Source organism: Ursus arctos, chromosome X (genome assembly GCF_023065955.2).
Source record: "Ursus arctos isolate Adak ecotype North America chromosome X, UrsArc2.0, whole genome shotgun sequence".
In the NCBI taxonomy this organism is placed as follows: domain Eukaryota; kingdom Metazoa; phylum Chordata; class Mammalia; order Carnivora; family Ursidae; genus Ursus; species Ursus arctos.
This window is the reverse complement of record NC_079873.1, coordinates 10107448-10131524: the sequence shown is the minus strand read 5'-3', so window position 1 is coordinate 10131524 and position 24077 is coordinate 10107448. Positions and strand designations below refer to the sequence as shown.

General features: G+C 43.4%; 1 protein-coding gene across 4 annotated transcripts in view; it reads right to left on the bottom strand.

Moving 5' to 3' along the window:
• Positions 1 to 2773: 2773 nt before the first annotated feature.
• The window catches only part of RAB9A (RAB9A, member RAS oncogene family), a 32799-nt gene continuing 11495 nt past the window's right edge, over positions 2774 to 24077 (bottom strand). For 3 of the 4 annotated variants that reach the window (XR_008958659.1, XM_057310155.1, XM_026478128.4), the window contains 2 exons: positions 7384 to 7414; positions 2774 to 3871 (listed from right to left, as the gene is read on the bottom strand). Coding sequence is in view for 3 of the 4 variants with exons in the window: in XM_057310155.1 (XP_057166138.1) it covers positions 3237 to 3842 (606 nt within the window). In the remaining variant the exon portion in view is untranslated. Of the gene's footprint in view, positions 3872 to 7383; positions 7415 to 8364; positions 8510 to 24077 lie in introns of all 4 variants that reach the window. The other variant, XM_057310154.1, reaches the window with a different exon arrangement.

The following is a 24077-nucleotide window of genomic DNA, read 5'->3' as shown; positions in this document are numbered from 1 at the left end:
GTAGTAGGTGATGGCACACGAGGTTCAGGAACACAAGAGCAACGGGATGACATCATTAGCACCCTGGGCACGAGGCGCCACCGAGCAGATGTGTGTCAGCACTACGTCAGTGCTAATCTATGTTAGCGCACCCAAAGGGACCCAAAGAAAATGCACAGTTCTGTTACTGTCCTCTTTCGTTTCCTAGATGCTTCACTGGTGCCCACGTTTTCCATGTATGCAGAGAGAGAGTGGATTTCTTTCTGCTCTGCCCATACTATACCCGTGTTCTTTCACTTTTCATTCATGTCACCCCTTTCTGGTTGCCAGTCGAGTGGTGGCTTCTCAGAATCCACAGACAGTACACAGGTCCACTTTTCTACTTCACTGCCCCACAAGCCACTGGTGTCCACGGTGTCATGATACTAAAAGGAAAGCTTACACATTTTACAGAAATGTAAAACTCAAGGTTTTCCCTTAAGGGACATCTAGGATGTTTTCACTTCCACTAGGGAATTTTTCACAAGGTGACGAGGACATTACCCCACTGATGGAATTGTACTTAGCCATCTTCCACACTGCACATTGTACTTGCTACACAAGCTGCAAACATACTTCTGTCTGTTCTCCAAGTTCCGTCATTTGCCCTTTTCTTAGCACTGAACTGTCTCAAAGGCTTTATGTGAGTAGACCACAGAAGCACACGTTGTCACAGAGCTGGCCCGACGCCGTGTGGCGAGCACGGGCACTGAACATTGGGGCCTCTCCTCCCCAGACGGGGGGGGGGGGGACATGCAGACCGACCGTTCCTCCCTTCCGCTGGCTTCTGGGGGCTCTGCAGCTACTTCCACCGACCCTGGCTGCCTCTGGCGCCAACTGCTTTCTTCCCCAACTCTTGTTTTTTCAGTATTTGTCATCTTTGTTTAGGTAACACCAGCCAATCAAAAGACCTTTTACTTCCTAAAAACAAAGAGTCAGATCTGCAGCTACCTTTCGTTGCTTATTGAAGAGCTTTTCCCCTCAGTTCGTTGAAGTCCGAAGCTACTGCCAGGTTTTGTTCCTCCTTAGTGGTCACGTTTCAGTACTGTGCTTGGTCAGCTAGCCCTGGTCACTGGATTCCTCTGAGTCACGGTGTTAAACTGGATTACTTTCCTTTTGCCCCAGCCTGTCTTGACACACATGAAGATGTGTTCCCTTGACCATTTTTTGCTTCCCAGCTCTAGACCTCTTGACTATTTAGCTGAAAAAAGGTTACTGAAAAGCCGCTTAGAAGTTTTTTAAAAAACAGCAAAGTATTAGTTAAATGTATACAAGAATCAAAATTACACATTATGTAAACACCTACACACATACATATGTATTATGGGCTGAACTGCGTCCCCCCAAAATTCATATGTTGCAGACATAGCCCCCAGTCCCTCAGAATGTGACTGTATTTGGAGACAGGGCCTTTAAAGAGGTGATTAAGTCAAACCAAGCCCACTAGGGTGGGCCCTAATCCAATCTGACTGGTGTCCTTATAAGAGGAGGAAATTTAGACAGAGACACATGGTGGCATGGGGGGGGGGTGCTGCACACAGAGGAAGGGTCATCTGCAAGCCACGGAGAGACCTTAGGAGAAACTAAACCTACCAACACCTTGATCTTGGACATACAGCCCCAGAACTGTGAGAAAAATTCCCATTGTTGAGGCCGCCCAGTCTACATTTTGTTATGGCAGCCCTAGCAAACTGATACAATATGCTTCCCTTATATACTGAATATCTAGCTTGATACTCAAGAAACTGACACATGCTGCCTCCACGGACAGGAACTGGGTGGCAAGGGTATAGATACCTGTCTCCTAAGTCTTATGATTTTGAAACGTGACTCATCTATTCAAAAAATGAACAAAAAATTTACTCCTAATACCCACTGCTGAACAAGGTGTGGGAAACTGGCACTTTTCAGATATTGCTGCTGGATGTCTGTCACTAGAGAACTGTTTGAATAAATTGGTAAACATCCGTACAGCTGATAAATGAGGTAGATATGCTATAATGGAAGTATGTCCACATATATTAAGAGGAAACAGCAAGTCACAAAACAATGGGGACACTTTTGATTGGAAAAAAAAAAAGGCAAATCCCCTAGAGAAAAAACAAAAGGAAGAATATATAATATACACCAATTTGTCAATGGATTCCTACTTTGTTTTTTTGATGGAGGATTACAGTTTTGGGAGGGGGGATTGATTATAAATAATAAAAAGAGCAACTGTCTCTAACCTGAGAATATGAAGAGATTTAATTTCCTCAAATTCAAAATGTTAAAATGTTATGCCTAGAGCCAAACTGTGTGTTCTGTTAGATCAGACTTTCAAAAGCTGAACTTGCTGACACTGCTATTCTTGTTCGGTGGCTCCCAATGAGCAAGGCATGTCCTGAAAACCCACAGTGGGTTGGTCGGCCTCTGTAGGATGGGACAGGCACAAATGTAGAGCCTATGAACTTTACCTGAGAAAGACTACAATTCACTTCATCGAAATCTCCTTGACGGCAAATCACTAAACAGTGTTCAATGAGAAGGCATTACATATGTGACTGAACGAAGATGTCATTTACCCTCACACAAAGTACAATTCTTAGTATTTCGTCCAAGAGTAATAAAGTTGGCTTCTGTTTTGGGGGTGGGGGGACTGACATGTGGCACACGAATGAGTGATTACTAGTGAGAGCAATTCTGATATGGAGAATGAAAAATGTGAACACTTAAAGAGAATGAAGAAGAAATCAAATCGCAGCAAGCAAATGCATTAGGTTTTAATCTTTATTATTTAACATTATTGCTTTAGGGAATTTTTTTCCCTCAACCAGGAACTGAATGCTAATTACATAAAAATATACACATATAAAAAGTAGTTCTCCATTTTCCCAGGAAAAACAAACAATAACTTCCAGAATATTCAAGTGTTTCGTTTTAACTATAATTAAAGTACTGATCATCTCATTTATTAGCTCTGTAACGTACATATTTAAATTAAACGTTATTAGACAACCATTACAATTTATAAATGTAAGGTGCCACTACTGAGTAAATTGATTCTTCCACGAGTGGATGTGTCCCTTCTCCCACCCACTAACAAAGCAGCAATGTGGTTAGTTTAATTTTATGAGTAGATGATCCATTGCTGCAAATGCTAATTCTCTTCTCCACCCTGTGTCTTTTTTGTGTATGTGTGTAAGTTGGTTAGATCGCATAGGCAACCTCTCTAACGATCAACAGCAAGATGAGCTAGGCTTGGGCTTTCGGTGCAGACTGACTGTGTCTGTCTGAATCAGGTGATCTGACCTATCCTCAGTAGCAAGCACTCTTCGAACTGCTTCCTCAAAGGCCGCTGCGACATTTGTGGCATCTTTTGCACTTGTTTCAAAGTAAGGATAGTCGCCGTTGTCCCTGCACCAGGCTTGGGCTTCTTCTGTAGACACCTGACGTTCACTTATGTCAATCTTGTTGCCCAAAATCACGAAAGGAAAGCTTTCGGGCTCTTTCACATCTGCGTAATATATGAATTCTTTCTTCCAGTTACTCAAGTTCTGGAAGCTCTGAGAATCATCAACACTAAAAGTGAGCAGGCAACAGTCAGAACCTCTGTAAAACGGCGTCCTCAGGCTTCTGAATCGCTCTTGACCGGCTGTGTCCCAAATTTGCATGGTAACAAAATGTCCATCCACCTCCAAATCTTTATTTAAAAATTCCACACCTATTGTATGGAAGAGCTGGGTATCAAACTTATTGGTCACATATCTGTTCATTAGAGAGCTCTTCCCAACTCCACCATCTCCAAGGAGAATTACTTTAAAAAGCGAAGATTTTCCTGCCATTATTAATCTCAAGACTTTGACTTAGAACCCTGTAAAATAAAAAGGTACCATTACATTCCTTTAGACCTCTACATTTCTCTACATGATTCTACGAATATCAGTACGTAAGGGCAAAAAAAACAGAGTCCCCATTCCTTTCTGTACAGAAAATACCTAATAGCAAGAGCTGCCATACCCTGAGACTCAACCATGTACCAGACGCAAGCCTACTCTTGCTCCCTAATACAGCCAGTGAGGGCTCACTCTTTCGTCACAGCTGACTGAGGCAGGCACTCAAAGCCAAGTCTCACCGCAAAGACCTTGCTCTCAACCATTCCCCTCTACCCACAATAAGCCCTGCCACCATTTGTTAGAGATGCAGTAGGAGACCAAAGTAGGGAGGTGTGTGTAACAACTTGAAACAGCCCTTTGGTGGCACAGTGACAGTTTTACTGATGGTTTTCGTCTTGTGCCAAGGGTTTTCTCAATGACCTCCCCTTTCTCTCTTCCAACGCTATCACCATAGGAGCTGGTAACCAGGAAACCAGAGACGAAGCTGACTGATCCGGCTGTGAACAAAAATAAGCCAATGACTGAATAAATGGACTCCATTCTCTTCATTAGGAACACTACTTGGACTTGGCTAAAATTAATGTCAGCAGCAATGGAATTTTTTAACAGAATACCATAATCTAGCACATTCTGCCCACAAGACTCATTCGGGCAGTTCCAACTCTTAATAAATATGAACCTGGGCTGTCACTTGTATGCTTCCAGAGGGAATGAGATAAACCTTAAAAATGTGGGCGCCTGGGTGGCTCAGTTGGTTAGGCATCTGCCTTCGGCTCAGGTCATTATCTCAGGGTTCTGGGATTGAGCCCCACATCAGGCTCCTCGCTCAGCAGCGAACCTGCTTCTCCCTCTCCTTCTGCCCCTACCCCCTGCTTATGCTATCAAATAAATAAATAAAACCTTAAAAAAAAAAATGCAGTACTCTAAGTACCCTTTTGGGGAAGCCCTGGGGCAAGAATAAACATTTCCCTACACCATAGGCACCGGCCTGTGTAGGGTAAAATTTCAGGTGCCCATTTACAGATGGCTACTTTTTTTTTTTTTTTTGAGATTTTATTTATTTACTTATTTACCAGAGAGAGTGAGAGAGAGCGCAAGAGGGGGAGAGAGAGCGCGAGAGTACAAGCGGGCAGCGGCAGGCTTAGGGAGAAGCAGGCTCCTTGCTGGGCAGGGAGCCCAATGCGGGACTCGATCCCAGGTCATGACCCGAGCCTAAGGGAGATGCTTAACCGACTGAGCCACCCAGGTGTCCCCAGATGGCTACTTTTAAGTGCCGACAGGAGCACTGTTCCTATTTAAGGCTTCTGTTTTTATTCTTTGTTATGGAAAATTTCAAACATACACAAAATTTCTGAATAAGAGAATATATATAATGAAACCCCCATGGATTCCAAACCTAGCTTCACCAATTATCAACTTATGGCAAATTCTGTTTCTTCTATAACTCTCCATTCTCCACAGTTATTCTGAATCAAATTATATCATTTAATCTGTAAATATTTCACTACTACATGGCTTTTAAGTACATTAAAATTTGTAAAAGGAGACAACCTTTGGAGTAGCACTAACAAAATTTTCTGTAATGATGGAAATGTCCTCCATCTGCACTGTCCAATATGGCAGCCACTAGCCACATGTGACTACTGAGCATCTGACATGTAGCTCGAGGGAAAGAGGAACTGAATTTTAAATTTTATTTAATCATAACTAATTTGAATAGTCACACTTAAAGAGGCAATAGCTGTAGTGGCCAGCACAGTTCTAGAGCAAAAATGGTAATTAACTTTAACATGAAAGTGGATATATTGTGAATCCATCAATGGGAAGGTAATGAAGACATGAACAATAATTGTTACATTGACTAGGACGGATTTGGAAATTCACTGCAGGGAACATTATCTGGCTATCTCCTGGTTATATGCAAATGTGACCCAGTATAATGGAATTAAATACTTCCTGTAATGTGTAAGAATTGTGCATTTCCAACTACATGATACCCTATTCTGGTAAAACCTGTAGAACTTGTCCGTAACTCTTATTGACCCTTTTAAATTACTACTATAGTAATTACTACTATAACTGATACAATTTAAATTGGCCAACAAAACTATGAGGCAATCAAAGTACTTACCTCTTGCAGACTTCTTTCACTTTAGTGAATTGCTCTGCTCAATGCCCAAACTAAATTCATGTCAAAGAGGAAACTGAAACAATCCCAAACTCTTAATTTCCTGACATAGGTAACAACCTGATAAATCTGTTCCTTTGTTTAACTTTGCAATCTTGCTTAAACAATTTCAATTTATAGCAAAAAGGAAAAACAAAACCAAAAATGCATACCAGCTATTATGACATGGGGAAGAAGCATTGGTCTAAGGCCCTATCCTTAACACTCCAGTGGTTCTCCAGAGATTCAGATCTAAGTCCAACTTCTAAGACAAGACACCTAGCCCTGCTCCCCATTTTCAGCTTCAGTCATTTGGAAATGCATAGTCCGATGGAACTGAAATTCAATTCCACTTGCTTAGCTCCCACGCTCTCCCTTGCCTTGGCCCTGGCACGTGCTGCTTTCTCCTTTGGTGATCCTACCCTACTTCACCTAACTGCTGGGCCCTCGGAACCACTCAGCATGGTCATCACCGACACCAGGAACCTTCCCCAGAAGCCCCCTTTCCAAGGTTGTTCCCTTCACAAAATTTTCAAGATACATGAACCCCAAAGTTCCATTCCGTGTTATAAGGATGTAAAAGATGTGCATGATTCTAGTACACCATTTAGCCCAGTATTTAAGTCTCTAACTACCTTACCAGACACAAAGCTTTATTGCACAGCACTGAATTGTTAGGATCTTCACATCAAATTATAAGCCAGATTATTAATAACCTCTACCCAGGTGACTGGTTGCATATATCTACCAAATTAAGTCTTAGACATTCCTTGATTTGTCATTTATAATTTTATCAGGACACTTTGACACAGTTCTTTTCTTTTTCTATAATAATGTGGGATTCTTGGTGCCATTATTCTGATTAAACAAATCTGGGGTATGCTAGACCCATGCACCAGGACAAACGCTTCTCTGATTCTTACTGTAGAATTGTACATAAACATACATGGTGATAGAGATAATTATATAAACCATCTTATTTCCCACTAAATCCAACAAAAGCCAGCTTCAGGCAATTTATACATGAACATAACCGTAACTGGCTTAGAGACATTAAAAAAACTCCCTTTTTCTTTTCTTAAAACAGTAAAACCCTTTGAAACTTCAGTGTAAGACGAATGAATAAAGGCATCCTGTTATGCTATTTTCAGAACTTACCTTAAAATATAATGTGAAGTCTTTTATACTCCACAGTTCAGAATGATTGCCCACGGGCAATAATAATAATCCTCACCAAGGTTAAAACATGACTTGAACAATTCAGCTAAATTTGATAAAGAATCCTGAATAAGAAAAGCATATTACATAGGTCATAAATGTTACCTTAATTGTTCGGTTCAAGTAGCATCATTATCTGCAAAGAAAAAATTAGAAAGCTCACCTTAGCAATGTACTTTTGTTTTCATAGTTTTAAGGGTAAAAATAAAAATTAAAATGTGAATAAATACAACTTCTATTAGCACCTAGATTCTAATTTAAAAGGGAAACCAGAAAAAATAAAAATAAAAGGAAAACCACACCTGAAAGCAGTCCATGACCTTTCTCACCCCCCCCCAAAAATCCTAGAATCAAATACTACATTTTTTTGTAAAGATTTTTATTTATTTGTCAGAGAGAGCACGCACGCGCACGTGCAAGTGCACAAGCAAGGGGAGCGGCAGGCAGAGGGAGCAGCAGGCTCCCCACTGAGCAGGGAGCGTGATGCGGGACTCAATCCCAGGACCCCGGGATCATGACCTGAGCTGAAGGCAGATGCTTAACCGATGGAGCAACCCAGGTGCCCCCCAATACTACACTTTATTTTTTTTTTTTTAAGATTTTATTTATTTATTTGACAGAGATAGAGACAGCCAGCGAGAGAGGGAACACAAGCAGGGGGAGTGGGAGAGGAAGAAGCAGGCTCATAGCGGAAGAGCCTGATGTGGGGCTCGATCCCATAACGCCGGGATCACGCCCTGAGCCGAAGGCAGACGCTTAACCGCTGTGCCACCCAGGCGCCCCCCAATACTACACTTTAATCATTGTTTTTTTCAAGAAGTTTTTTGCCTGCCCACCCTTCTTTTCTAAGTTTCATACTCAGACAACTGTAAAATTTTTTTAGGACAAAAATGAAAAATACGGGGGCACCTGGGTGGCGCAGTTGGTTAAGCGTCTGCCTTTGGATCAGGTCATGATCTCAGGTCCTGGGATTGAGCCCCGTGTTGGGGGGGGAGGTCCCTGCTCAGCGGGGAGCCTGCTCCCCCTGCTTGTGCTCTCTCACCCTCTCTCTTGCTCTCAAATAAAATTTTTTTTAAAATGGGGCACCTGGGTGACTCAGTCGTTAAGCGTCTGCCTTTGACTTGGGGCGTGATCCCGGGGTCCTGGGGTCGAGCCCATCAGGCTCCTCCGCTGGGAGCCTGCTTCTTCCTCTCCCACTCTCCCTGCTTGTGTTCCCTCTCTCGCTGGCTGTCTGTCAAATAAATAAATAAAATCTTTAAAAAAATTTTTTTAATGTAAAATATGTCACTCATTCTTCTAAATTTGCCCAAATTTTGAGTGGTTTAGAATAATCCTATTCCAAAGAATTAAATAAAGCTAACACAAACAAGAAAAAAGAAGAGTCACAAGAGGGAGGAACACCAACGCAACAAAGGAAAAGCTGGGCAAAGGCTAAGGTAGCACTGTGTTGTAAAGCTTCTGGGCAGGCAAGGCAAAGGTGAAAACTTTGTGACTTAATAGCTGCCCACTATCGGAAAGGAGAAGAGTTCTTGGTGCCAAAGGCCAAGAGCACACACCCCTGGGCAAGCTACCTGACATCCTACCTCCTAGGGCCATTGGGAAGATTCACTCGGTCATGGACAATAGGTAAAAGCTCATTATAGGAGTGCAGGAAGTTTCTGTGCAATGAACGCATGAAGAAGTCTTAACTGGTAGTTTTAAGGAAAGGTTTCTTTCATGACCATTTCTTAAGTCAAATTTCAGTACGAGTCCTGGGCAGAACAGAGAAGAGGATTATGCAGGCAGACATGAGGAAGCCTAGCCCTAGAGATCAAATTCAATGTGAAGGTTTCTGAGTGACAGATTATGCGGGAAGCTGGGCTAAAGCACTAGCCTCTCTTAGTCTAAACCAAAGGTTTTACCCCTGACACACACCTTTTTTAAGCAAAGGTATTTTTGTGAAACGTACATACAGCAGCTCTTAACTTATAAATTCAATCAACAAATAAATGAGACTCTTCAAAATTTTGACATTTGGGGTTAAAGATGAAATAGCAACAGTAACAACAGCTGAACAGTGAACACTGACTAAGGCCTGTAAGCCCTTTACTCTGCTTCACTACATCCACTCCTCTCAAGTGTCTCCCTATCCCTACGCTACAGATGAGGACCCTGACTCAGAGAGGTCTACTACCTTGCTTGAGGTCACACAGCTAGGAAGAGATGGAGAGAGGGAGATCTCAAGGCAGCCAACTATCCAAAGCCTGCCACTTAACATATTAGGCTCCACTGCCTTTGCACTGATTTCTGAGGGTTTTCCTGTTACCTGCTGCAGGCAGGTGAAAATAAGCAGCTGCAATGCTAAGAGTCAACTGCTGGCTTTATTTCAAGAACTGCACAAGAGCAAGGTAACCTGACAGAACCAGTAGTGGTCAATCCACTGACATGTACTATAAATAAAGCACATCTAACTGTGCCTACGACTTTTTTTTTTTTTAAGATTCTATTTATTTATTTTACACAGAGAGAGAGAGAGAGAGACAGAGACAGAGAGACAGAGACAGAGAGAGACAGAGGGAGCAGGCATGCAGCCGAAGGGGAGGGACAAGCAGACTCCATGCTGAGCATGGAGCCTGATGTGGGGCTCCATCTCACAACCCTGAGATCATGACGTGAACCAAAATCAAGAGTTGGATGCTTAACTGACTGAGCCACCCAGGCACCTCTAAACACGTTTTAAATGAAATGTGAATCAAATGTCGGCAGAACTCTGAAGCATCTCCCCAGAAGCCTAGCGTTCCATGGAGTGGGTGGCAAAGCAGTTACAAGCACTTAGCGAAGCCTCCTGTGTGCCAGACACTGTGGATGCGGCCACAGCCACCCAGCTCCTGCCATGTGCAGCTTGTAGCTGGGCAAAGGGACAATCTGCACACAAACCCGTGTGTGCTACAACTATGGCAAGACCTACAAATGAAAGGCACTTGATAGAGTGTGCAACTGTTCATACTGAACCAGAAATCAAACAACTTAAATAGTGCAGGGGATTCTGCCCAGCATCTCCCTCGGTGAGTGAGAGATGCAGTGTGCAAACCTGCGGCTCTCCCAGTCAGACCCAGGCCCCACATGTGAGTATTTCATGGAGCCACATGTGATTCCAGACATCAGGGGGACTTAATTTTCATACACTACGGCCCTGTAACTCAGCCAGCTACTTCACCCGCTGCTCAGTTAAAAAGGTGGTAACTTCCAAGACCAGAGGGAAACTGAGCTGTGTTAGTGAGAGACTACCCAGCAGGCTCCAGGGTGGGCTCTTCCAAAGCAATGTCTCAAAGATTATTTTAGCTGCATGCTGTCCATAGAGAGCAGCCTCACCAAGGTCTGATTCCACTGCAGGGGGATTTGACCCAGGTAAGTGGGTCTGATCACAGGCTAAGCTCAGTAGCAGGAAGCTCAGCAATAGGAGGAGGAGAAAACCCCGAGAAAAGCAGAGGGAGCCGGAGCCAGAAAGTGGCAAAGGCAGCCTGGCAGAGGATGAGCCCAAGGCAGGCCTGAGCACCCGGAACCCAGAGAGGGAGGAGAGTGCCATACACAGGGGACTGGAGGGAGTGGCCCTGAAAACAGGCAGGGCCAGAGACACGTGGGAAGGATTTCCACCTACACCCTTGACAGGATGAGGGCACTGAAATAGCTTCAGCAGCGGGCACCCTGATCAGATGTGGAGTCCAGAAAGGTAAGTGGCTGAGGTGAGGGAAAGAGCAAGGCTTCGGGTAGAGCTTCAGTGGATGCCCTTGTGATCCCTTTCAACTACCAATGACATCAGCTGGCTTTGGGACTGCAAATGCTGGCTTTTCTGCCTTGTAGGTGATCCTGCAGTAAGATGCTTACTCTGTGGCTTTTTTTATACTTCACCTCCCTTTGATCCTTTCCTCTTGCTACCCTGGCGAACTCCTGCTCACCCCCATAGACAGATGCAGCTAGACCTCATCTCCCACTAAAGTCCCTTCCCCCACATTCCTATCGCACCCTGAACATGCCTCTAAGTGCAGAGGTAATAATAATGAAATTGGCATGCCTACTATGTCTAATAAAAATGAAACATGCTCGGGGCAACTGGCCGGCTCAGTCAGTGGAGGATGCAACTCCTGATCTCAGGGTTGTTGAGTTCGAGCCCCATGTTGGGTGTGGAGATTACTTAGAAAAACAAAATAAAATGTTTAAAAAAAAAAAAAAGCATGCTCTCTAAAAAGATTCAGTTTCATGGAAACACATTATACCATTATAAAAATGCCCATACTTTCCCCCGAGTTATCAATTTTCTAAACTATAGCAAAAAATACATCCCCATACTATTCTACAATCACCTCAAAAAGAAAAAAAAAGAAAAGAAATTTTGCAAAAATGTAAACAGTAGGGCAAATGCAAATGCCCTAAATGCCTAATTGGGGATGTTTTGCACTTCCTGAGGAAACATGGAGAGGTGGGACTGTGGAAATATACTGTTGCTGAGTGATAAAACAGCATGCATACCACGATCACACCATATAAAACCTTACGGGTTTATATTAAAGTCTGTAAGAGGGGCACCTGGGTGGCTCAGTCACTTGAGAGTCAGACTCTTGGTTTCGGCTCAGGTCATGATCTCGGGATCGTGAGACTGAGACCCAGGTCAGGCTCCAAGCTCAGTGTGGAGTCTGCTTGAGATTCTCTCCCTCTCCCTCTGCCCTTCCCACTCTCAAATAAATAAAGTCTTCTTAAATGGTCTTTTTTAAAGAGTTTTTTTTTAATCTTTCTTAAAAAGACCTTATTTATTTATTTGAGAGAGAGAGCAAGCGAGCACACAAGCGCACGCGAGAGAAAGAGAGCACAAGCGAGGGGAGGGGCAGGGCAGAGGGACAGGGAGCAGCAGACTCCTTGCTGAGCTCAATCAGCAAGGGCTCAATCCCAGGACCCTGAGATCATGACCTGAGCCAAAGGCAGGCGCTTAACTAAGTTGACTACTGAGCCAAAGGCAGGCGCTTAACTAAGTTGACTAAGCCACCCAAGTGTCCCTAAATAAATAAATCTTTTTTTTTTTAAGATTTTATTTATTTGAGAGAGACAGAGAGAGCCTGAGCAGGGGGAGGGGCAGAGGGAGAAGCAGGCTCCCCTCGGAGCAGAGAGCCCAACGCAGGGCCCAATCCCAGGACCCAAAGACCATGACCTGAGCCGAAAGCAGTCAGCCAACCGACTGAGCCACCCAGGCACCCTAAATCAATAAATCTTAAAAACAAACAAACAATTATCCTGATTTAAAAATGGGCATAAATGGTCAACATCATTAGCCAGTAGGGAAACGTAAATCAAAACTACAGTGAGATACCACTAGGATGGCTAGAATCAAAAAAGACAGACAATAAACAAGTGTTGAAGATATGGAGAAACTGTAACCCTCACGCACTGCTAATGGGAATGTACAACGGTGCAATGATAGTGGAAAACAGCCTGGCGGTTCCTTAAAACATTAAACATAAACTTTCCATATGACCCAGCAATTCCTCTCGTAGGTATATACCTAAGAGAAATGAAAACATACTCCACACAAAAACTTGTACGTGAATGTTCATAGCAGCATTATTTATAATAGCCAAAAAGTGGAAACCACTCAAATGTCCATCAACTGAATCGTTAATAATATTGTATGTGGCCTCCCATTTATATGTGATGTTCAGAATAGGCAAACCCATAATAGAAAGTAGATTCTTGGTACTAGGAAATGGGTGGGGAAAGGTAAATGGGGAGGGACTGATAATGGATACAGGGATTCTTTTCTTTTGGGGGGGGGCGGTTGTGATGAAAATATTCTGGAATTAGATAGTGGGCGATGGTCGCACAACTTTGTAAATATACTAAAAACCACTGAATTGTATACATCAACAGGGTGAATCTTATGGTATGTGAGTTATATCTAAAGAATACAGGTGTATATTTATAGAGGCACACACTCACGCAAATATGTATATGGCCTAAGGATTGTCAAGAAGACCCTGAAGTTAGATTTATACAAAGCTACGAATGACATCAATGTCCTTTTGAATAAATAAACCTGTTACACACACAATGGATACCTTAGGATTACAATACGTTTGCTGGCACCAACACATGTTGTATACAGTACATAATAATCTGAATGGGAAAATGGGTAAGTAGGTCACCGGCAGGAAAGAAAATGAAATATGTTTTCAGCAGATACCTCAAAACTGAAGACAAAAAGCACTGTTTGTCAACTCTTTCCTTTTTACAACACTATTTTTCCAACTTTTCTATCGTGTACTTTTATCTTAACTATCAGTTGTTTATGGATAGTGTATTAGCATTACCCTTTTCTCTGGCTTTTCCTAACCCCTTGCTGGTTTCCCAAAGCCATTATACTACAGTAAACCGTGAGGGAATCAGATCCAAGCAGAGAAAATATAAAACTCTAATAGGAATGTTTGTAGGGATTAAAGGCAGACATTTTTTATTGTTTATAGATCCAACTGCTTCCATTCTTAACAGATAACTAACCCCACTTATTTCTTCATTATTTTCATTATATAAAGTTTTTGAGCAGGGCATTCAAAGGGCCACCCGACCTCACTTACAAACCTGTCACAATTATATCACTACAACGCGCCGTCCCCACACCTATCACAGGAATTTACAGCCCAGTTCGTTCAGGCCCTTATCTTGGACTGGGAGTTCCCTCCCAGCACCTAGACAGCTAGGAAAATCCTAGTCATTCAAAGGCCTAGTTCAGATCACCTCATCCAAGAAGCTTGCCATGGCCGCCCCCAGAAACCTAATCTTCCTCTTTTCTTTGCTCTCATCATCATTTCCACCTGATAATAGCTCTCACTCACTTGTGCTCTAACCACTGTAAACTGGGTATGCATCTCTTTCCTAATTACAATGTCAACTCCCTGGGAGGGACTCACCACACCTAATTCTATCCATTCATTTGTCCTTTTTTGGTTCTGCAACATCTTGCACAAAACTTTACATATGGTGAGGTATCAAATAAATGCAAAATTGAGAACAAAGAGTAAATAACTTCCTCCTTTATTGTCGTTATTCTATTCTTATTTTTCTATTTGTACTTTCCGGGCTTACAATTCTTTCTCTATTCAATCAGCTCTTCCCCCATTCTATTTTTGAAGTCTATTAAAATGTGTGGGAAGGGACAAAAAATTGGTTCTTTCTTGCAAGTCTAATGAAAATACCACTTTAAAATAAGTACTACTGGCTCCAACAGGGAGCTGCTGAACATTAAAAATGACAACATTCCTCTAATAAGCTGCCAAAGGGAGAGCAGGCTGGGTCTGTAAACTGCTCTCCTCAAAATTTCAGATTTGATGGGGCACCTGGGTGGCTCAATCTGTTAAGTGTCTGCCTTTGGCTCAGGTCATGATCCCAGGGTCCTGGGATGGGGCCCTGTGTCAGGCTCCTTGCTCAGCGGGGAGTCTGCTTCTCCCTCTCCCTCTACAGCTCCCCCTTCTCATGTTCCCTCTGAAATAAGTAAATAAAATCTTAAAAAAAAAAATTCAGATTTGAAACCCATACTCGGTAACCCCTTGACTAGTTCTTACTTCTAAACACTTAAATTGAATTTATCACTCTTGGTTTAAATTTAGGAACAGATTCTTTTTTTTTTTTTTCTCAAAATCACACATTCCTTTTGCATTTACCCTGAATGTCCTAGTTTAGAGGCATACCACTTATTCTGAGGCTCAAAGAAACTAACCAAGGAAACAAAAGCACGGATAATCTCTGAATTATTTCTATTTTCGCTTAGAGCTGGATCCATTCCTTGAATCTTAGTATCAGTGTATCTCACTTAACAGCCTAATTAGTTCCAGTCTTCTTGGTTGTCGTGCTAAAATGCATGAGCAAGAAGTCAAGGAAGTCACTAAGTCTAATGGGTACTTTATTTCTACAGCAAGAGGTACACGCACGCACACACGCACACACACACACAAACAGTGAAGACTTAAGCAAAATACCATAGGAAGAGACCAACCTGGAAGCACACCTTTTTTTTGGAGGTACAACTTGCCAGATGAAATAAATCATCTAGTCGACCACTGAACATTACCCCACAGAGATAGCAAGAGAAGGGAAAAACTATGAACCAGACTACACTATCACAATGCCAGAGCAGAACACCCTATTTAAAGAACTCATTTCAATACATACTTTTTTAAAGATTTTGTTTATTTTAGAAAGAGAGAGCGAGAGAGAGAGAGCACAAGTCGGGTGGGGGGGAGCAGAAGGGGAGGGGGAAAAATCTCAAGCAGACTCTGTGCTGAGCATGGAGCCTGATGCAGGGCTTGATCTCACGACCCTGAGACCATGACCTGAGCCAAAACCAAGCTTAACTGACTGAGCCACCCAGGGGACCCAATAAGTACTCTTTTTTGAAGATAAGTCACCTAATTAAACTTTTAAGAAATATATACTCACAATTTTGCTTAAAACAAGGCACCTCTGTAGTTAGGTATACGAACTAATCATTAACAGTGGTGGAGAGAGTGGAGGGAAAAGAGAGGTTAGGGAACTAAGTCTTCTTAAACCGTCCTGAAAATACAGAGCACCATGATCAGCCAGAGCCTTCTGCGACGATAGAAATACTCTATTCCCGTACTATCTAGTATGGTAGTCGTTAAGCACACATGGCTTTGACCACTTGAAATGTGACTGATCTGAGGAACTGAACTTTTAATTTTATTTAATTTTAATTAGTTTAAATTTAAATTGCTACATGAGTATTGGACGGTATGGGTATACAGTGTGCTTAATTGGGGAGTCCATGAAGGAGCTGCAGGGGGAAAATGCACCTCCTAGAATGGCACGTGAAATAAGGATGAATGTATAGATGGAAGCGTATGCTTCAGCTTTTCTCCGGAAAAAGTACAAAGCGTTTCATCTGATTCGTAAAAGGATCTATAATGATCAATACGTGTCCACATCGTGTGTGTGTGTGTGTGTATAAATTTTTTTTAAGGTAAACTCTGCCCCCAAAATGGGGCTCAAACTCACAACCCCAAGATCAAGAGTTGCCTGCTCTACCCAACTGAGCCAGCCAGGTGCCCCTACATCATTTGTATATGATGCGTGATCCATTTGTGTAACTCGTAACACCCTCCAGACTTTCATCTTTACTTGGCATCACCATTTCCCCATTCTCTCCCTCACCTGTGAGACTTTATTAGTATTACATTTTGACCATGAACTGTGACAGTTCAGTGAACAGACTTACTCCTGGGAAACTGCTAATCCTAGAAGTGAGGATAATGTTTTGTTCTCTGTTCTGCTGAATGAGGTCCTTAAAAGAACACCCATAAAATCTACCTACAGTAAGACATTTACCTGTGACAGACACTTAAATTGCTTAACAATAAAGAAAAGAGTTCTTTTTAGTTTAAGATTGTTTCAGATACTTCATATAGTTTTTTAAGGTTGCACTGTGAGGGACACAATTCAAAGACAAAGAAATGGATAAAGGTCACAAGATAGGAATATTGGAAATTCCAGCTAGGTTTCAGGAAGACGACCACATTGTGAAAGAAATGAATTTAAATACACATGTTAGAAAAATGCATTAAAGCAGCAAAACACAAATTAAATATGATCTACAATGATCTGCTGTAACTTTTTTTTTTAAAGATTTTATTTATTTATTTGACAGAGACAGCAAGAGAAGGAACACAAGCAGGGGGAATTGGAGAGGGAGAAGCAGGCTCCATCCCAGGACGCCGGGATCACCAACTGAGTCGAAGGCAGACACTTAACCACTGAGCCACCCAGGCGCCCCGATCTGCTGTAACTTAAGGGAACACTGATTCTGACTCCTCAAGTCAGATAAGAAACCAGGTGTCTTTAATTTGGAGCAGAAAAGTATAAGGGCTGGAGAACGTCCATAAAAACCCAGGGAATAGTACAAAAACACGACCCATAAGACAGGAAGCCACAGCAAAGTAGAACTTCTTGGCTGTTAAGAAATTAAGTAAGAGGAGTGGGGATTTCCCAAGATGTATTTCAAGAGGACAGCTATATGTCTAGCATATAGGACTTAACTGGATTAGAGGAGCCCATTCTGCGGGGAAGTTGTTACCAAGTCAAAATGAGAAGACACAGACGAGCACTGCAGCTGGCTTACAGGAAAGTTCACTTCATCCCACTTCTCCATCAACGATGCCCCAGTTTGCCCCAACCAAGGTACTGGAGCTAACTTTGCTTACAAAAAGCTTCCCAAGCCCAAACTTACTCTGCCATCACGACCTATTTCACCTCTATCCCTGATCAACCCTCTACTCTGCTCACTGCACACGGGCTCCCAACTTCTCAACCCCCCTGAGTGTCAGCAATAGTCACCAGAGAGCTCCTGAAAGTCAATCCAGGGGCTTCTCCTCAGTCCTCACCTAAATGCCCTAAAGGACACACAGCCCTAAAGCAAATACAGAGAAAAGTGCTTCTCTTACGCTGTGTTTGCTTCCAGAAAACACCTCCAAGGTTGACCACCTCGTACAGTGAATTCTCTCAGATGTAGCCATTTGTCTGGATGTACATGAGATAAAAACTCAAAGGGTACTCCACACATTTTTCTTAAACAAATAAGGGAATGGAGGCCCAACTGGGAAAGGTTCTTATTAAGTATCACACCTCTAGCTGGAGGCATAGGTGGGACTTTCAAGTGTGACCTGGGACTCAGCCACCATTACCGTCTCTATTAGGTCTAAACAGCCTGGCAGTGACCTTGAAAATGCTTTCTATTTAATGGTCCATAAAACTCCCCTTAGCTGGGGCACCTGAGTGGCTCAGTTAGTTTCGCGGCTGCCTTCCACTCAGGTCATGATCCCAGGGTCCTGGGGTCCGGCCCTGCACTAGGCTCCCTGTTCGGCGGGGAGTCTACTTCTCCCTCTCCCTCTGCCTGCTGCTCCCCCTACTTGTGCACTAGCTCGCTCACTGTCAAATAAATAAATAAAATCTTAAAAAAAAAAAAAAAAAACTCTTAGCTTTCTGCACCTTACATAAGTCCCTCTTCTAATAAGCTCTTAAAGTAGGTCTATTACAAGGTTGAAGCCCTTACCTCTTCCTAAGCTACATCCTCCTGGGATATAAAAGCCAGTGATTCATAAAGTCGACCTCGACCCTCCCCGTCTTTGGGACAAGAATTCCAAGCCCTTTTCCAATGTTCATGAGATACCCTGATGGCAATTCAAATTCAACATATATAAAACCAAGCTAATTATTTTCCCCATTTCCAAAATCTCTTCTGTCTATTCATTTCATTCACCCACACAAGAATATGTCTACTTCCTTCCCTACCTATTGCCATTGTCTTGTCTGCTCCAATAACAAATGCTATGACTGTAATAATAAGATTAGCCACCACTGTTTACTGAATATCTACTAGGTACCTTCAAAACACCTGCCAAGTTGGCACATTATCACCCTGCGTCTTACATATCAATAAACGCAAGTTCACATAGATTAACTTCCCTGATCTAATTAAACAGGGCAGATCCGCAGTGTTACCTTCACTCCCACCAAGACAAAAAAAGTCCAAAAAATATACAAACCCCAAAAGGACAAGAAGAGGGAACAACTGTAGATGAGAGACAGCAATGTAATTGAGATGGAAAGCAAATGTTCTAGTAATGACAAAAGGAAGAGACAAGGAAGGCTAACTCGGGGAGAAGCAGCTAACAATGAGAAAGCTGATTCCCAGGGCAGATCTGAAGAGGAACACCGACACTTCTAGACACTTCTTGAGACAGGCTGGCCAGGCTGAAAGCACAAGGGTTTCTCCTGAAAGGCCACAGACCCCATGACCACCCCCTCTGCACTTAGAAGCCCCTTTCTCCACCGGCAAATCTACTCCCTGAAGAAGTGTGTACAGCAGAAAATGGGGATGAAACCCTATGGACAACAAGGGAGAGAGGATCAAGGGTCAGTGTGCCTAGGCAACAGAGGCGGGGCAGGCTTTTAAATTTCTGAGGGAGCCACAGAGGTAGCAGATGTCTGTAAGACACCATGCAAGCTGGCGCTCAAGGGAGTTCATGGCTTCAACATGAGACTGTACCACATTCCTTTCCATGACATTGTGATCTTTGCAAAGCTGGGTTTTCCAGGGCTGGTGTGATAAAAAATCAAGTACTACACAAATATTAATGTGGAACAGGATATGAGGGTAGCAGCTGTTTGCTCCAACACAACTATTTATGAAATTTTACTTAAGATTACTGGAACTCAGGGTGCCTGGGCAGCTCAGTGGGTCATGCGTCTGCCTTCAGCTCTGGTCATGATCTCAGGATCCTGGGACAGAGCCACACATCCGGCTCTCTGCTCAGTGGGGAGTCTGCTTCTCCCTCTCCCTCTGTGCACCCTCGCTCGCTCTCTCTCTCTCTCTCTCAAATAAATAAATAAATAAATAAAGTCTTAAGAAAAAAAATACTGGAACTCATTCCAGACAATGTTATGCATTGACCAATGTGTGGTCCTCAAGCAGTTCTTCTGTTGTTCTGTTCTGCCTTCCAACTAAGCCGTGTATGTATTTTCAGGTATGTTTATCTAATCACTGCTGATTAAGTACACAAGCAAGAAACTGCACAGACTACAGCAAGTGCCTAGCTACATACCATAGCCCAGTGAGTTCTAACTCTTTTGAACTTGTTAAATCATTTATAAACACTCCTCTAAGGGCACCTGGGTGGCTCCATCGGTTAAGCATCTGCCTTCGGCTCAGGTCAAGATCCCAGGATCCTGGGATTGAGTCCCACATTGGGCTCCCTGCTCAGCGAGGAGTCTGCTCCTTCTTCCTCTGCCCCTCTGCCCTGCTCATGCTCGCTCGCTCTCAAAAAAACCCCAAAAAAATCCAAATAAATAAATAAACAAACAAACACTCCTCTAAGTGTTCTACATAGCAAGTTCTAGAGAGAAATCTGTAAGCCTTTTTTCAGGCTTCTCTAACACTGACAACGCAACCACTAGTATGAAAACTACCTTGGCCTCTGTACCCAAAAACCTAATCCAATTCACAAAAACTTGGAATTAAAATAGTTCAGTTTACATTGAACTAACAGTTCAGTTTGCATGTTTACACTGCTCTGCTAGCCTTCACAATTGGATAATGAATGTGGCCATGGAATGAATATATCAAGCTGTTCCCTACTGCTTCTCAGTCCCCTATCAAACAATAGCATAGATTTGTAAGGCATCAGGCCTTGGACAGAAGTGGAGTCTGTGTCCAGACTCCCCACCATGAAGTGAACTGGGTTCAGTGAGGGCAGAATGTAAAGTCTCGATGGCCTGCTTCATTTCTGTATTTCTTTCAAAGTACACAACCGTCTTTCCCCACCCCGTGCCGATGCAGCTAGCTGTCCGCTTACCTGCACTCATTTACTTCTGTTCTCTGCGTACGTGATAAGCAACGGCATTCTAAACCCTGTACCCACCCTGGTCAAAAATTAACAAAAAGTAATGGAAGAATACAGAATGTGGAAATACCTAGAGCTCAACTTTCACAATACGTATAATATCAAGATTCACTCTGCAAAACAGAGATTTCTCCTCCAAGGTATCTAACAAGCATAGGCACCCCCAGGCTCCCTGACAAGCACAAGCCTGGGACTACCTCCAGTCTACCTCCCCCAACACAAGGAGAGGCCAGGCGTCCTCCACCTGCTTACACACCCGGGTCCCCCAGTCCTCCTCTCTCAGGTATCCAGAACGTGCCTCTGCACACAGCTTTCCCAACTCCCTGAGGCATTCTATGAGTTAATTTCCCCCCGCCAAATCCTTAATAAATGTTCTCTGTTGATGACCTACTTAGTCACAAGCCCTATTTTCTAGTCCTTGGTTTTGACTAACAAATTTATTACCTAGCTAGCTTTCAAGTGAGACTCGTTTCTCAAACACACAAGCACACTTCTATTTGGCTTATTTCCTCCTGCTGCTTAACCAGCATGTTGCCTGGAGCGGAACTACTTGAAAGCCAATAATATGATGTCTCGACTTGGTGTCATATAATCTCATAGAGATTGTAAAGTACAACCATCTCATTTTACAAAGAAAGAAATGTGGTGACCTAACTTGGCCAGAGCAGTAGGCCAACTATAGATTGAGCAAGACTCCTCTGAGGCCAATGCATGTTCTTCCTGCACCAATTCCTCTTGACCCTTCCCAGAATGAAACCCCTCCAATCAGGAAAGAACACATATATCCCTTGGCTAGATCCCATATGATAGCAATCATTTTTAGGGGTACAATTTAGCATCCCCTTTACCCCACAGGAGATAACTCCTGATAAGAAACAGAGAAATCTATAATTAACCAAGAACATGCTGTCCATCAGCACGAGTCAAAAGCAAAGCTACCACAAAAGATGCCGTCTCGGCTGCATGAATAACACTTTCGCAATGATTCCTAAAAAGATAACCAAACCTTTCTGACTCCTCCTATCAATCCCTTACCCCCAAAGTTTGCCTAATAGTTACATCCACCACCGCAATGAAGCAGTACATATACTGAAGGGCCTAGTCTTAGACAGGTATGGTGAAAATGGCTGGAAAACAACAGAAAGAAAAGAAAATGATGCAAAAGTCATTCTTAAAAATTTCGTCATTTATTTGATTTCCATGATAAAATGCATGCATAACTACTGTACTGAGGCTAAACGTAAGGAAGAATCTTATGCTCAACAAGAATGACTTCTTGATTTGATTTTTATAAATCTTCAGGTGTGGCCAACCTAAAAAGCTATCAGAAACACATCAGAGGCACCTGGGTGGCTCTGCTGGTTAAGGGTCTGCCTTCAGTTCAGGTCAGGACCCTGGGATGGAGTCCCGCATCGGGCTCCCTGCTCAGGGGGAGTCTGCTTCTCCCTCTCCCTCTGCCTGCCGCTCTGCCTACTTGCAATCTCTATCAAATAAATAAAATCTTAAAAGAAAACAAAGAAACACATCAACTGTTCCCCATTTCACTTAAGTCCACCCACAGTAAATGTCCTACAGGTCCCTGTGTGCAGGTGTACAGCTATTCTGTTTCTTAATGCCACCTAGCCCCTGACCCTGAGTAGCCCAAGCAATAAATTTTGTTCTAGGACAGAGTCAGAATCTGCTTATGATTATGATTAGACTGTAAGCTTCGCAGAGTTGGCTACTCCCTATTGCCCTTCATATCACCAGCACCTTCGTATCAGTGCCCAAAAGACTGCCCAGTGTCTACTGACAACTGGAATAATACAGAATAATACAGAAACCAAACCCCTAAGTCTATTTCAACAGCTCTGAATGGCTCTCAAGTTCTTTTTGACACTTTTGCCTTTAAAAAACAAGATTCTGGGGGCACCTGAGTGGCTCAGTCAATTGAGCACGCGACTCTTGGTTTCAGCTCAGGTCATCATCTCACAGTTGTGGGATCAAGCCTGGTGGCCGGTTCTGTGCTCAGCGCAGAGTCCGCTTGGGATTCTCTCCCCCCTCTGCCCTTCCCCTGCTTGCATGCTCTCTCTAAAATGAAAGAATATTGGGGCGCCTGGGTGGCACAGCGGTTAAGCGTCTGCCTTCGGCTCAGGGCGTGATCCCATCGTTGTGGGATCGAGCCCCACGTCAGGCTCCAGCCCCACGTCAGGCTCCTCCGCTGTGAGCCTGCTTCTTCCTCTCCCACTCCCCCTGCTTGTGTTCCCTCTCTCGCTGGCTGTCTCTATCTCTGTCGAATAAATAAATAAAATCTTAAAAAAAAAAAAATCTTAAAAAAAAAAAAGATTCTGGGGGCACTTGGGTGGCTCAGTCAGTTATCTGCATGTCTGACTCTTGATTTCGGCTCTGGTCATCATCTCAGGGTTCTGGGATTGAGCCCTGCATGGGGCTCCCACTCAGTGGGGAGTTTGCCTGAGGATTTTCTCTCTCTCTCCTTCTGTCCCTTCCCCCGCTGGTGTACATGCACTGTCTACAATAAATAAATAAATCTTTAAAAAAAAAAGATTCTGTTATCAGAAATTATTTGCTTACTCCTTAGTCTTTCAAATTAATGAATATGCCTCTTAGGGGAGCCTGGGTGGCTCAGTAGTTAAGCGTCTGCCTTCGGCTCAGGGCCTGATCCCAGGGTCTTGGGATCCAGCCCCGCATCCCGTTCCCTGCTCCGCTGGGAGCCTGCTTCTTCCTCTCCCACTCCCCTGCTTGTGTTCCCTCTCTCGCTGGCTGTCTCTCTCTCAGTCAAATAAATAAAATCTTAAAAAAAAAAAAATCTAAAAAAAAAAAAAGATGCCTCTTGGTCAAGGGAAATCTCTTCAAGTTCTCAAATTTCCCCCACTGCTCTTTCTTAAAAAGATCAGGAGGTATCCTAAATAGGAAAATGACATTGCATTTGAACACCTACGATGAGCCCCGGAGCTCCACAGAGTGCTGTAAAGCAGAGTTTCTCAACCCTGGCACTAGTGACGTTCTGGGCCACACAACTGTTTGTTGTGGAGACTGTGCCGTGCGCTGCAGGATGCTGGGCAGCATCCACGGTCTCTACCCACTAGATGCCAGCCAGCAGCACTCCCTCTCAGGTGAGACCCAAAATCGCCTGCAGGCATCGTCAAATGTCCCCAGGGTGAGAACTACCGCTCTAAACTCACAAAAGGGGGCAAGTGGGTGGCTCAGTTGGTTAAGCGTCTGCCTTTTGCTCAGGTCGTGATCTCGGGGTCCTGGGATCGAGCCCCACATCAGGCTCCCTGCTCAGCGGTGAGTCTGTTTCTCCCTCTCCCTCTACGATCTATCTCTCTCGCTCTCACTCTCTCTCAAATAAATACATTTAAAAAT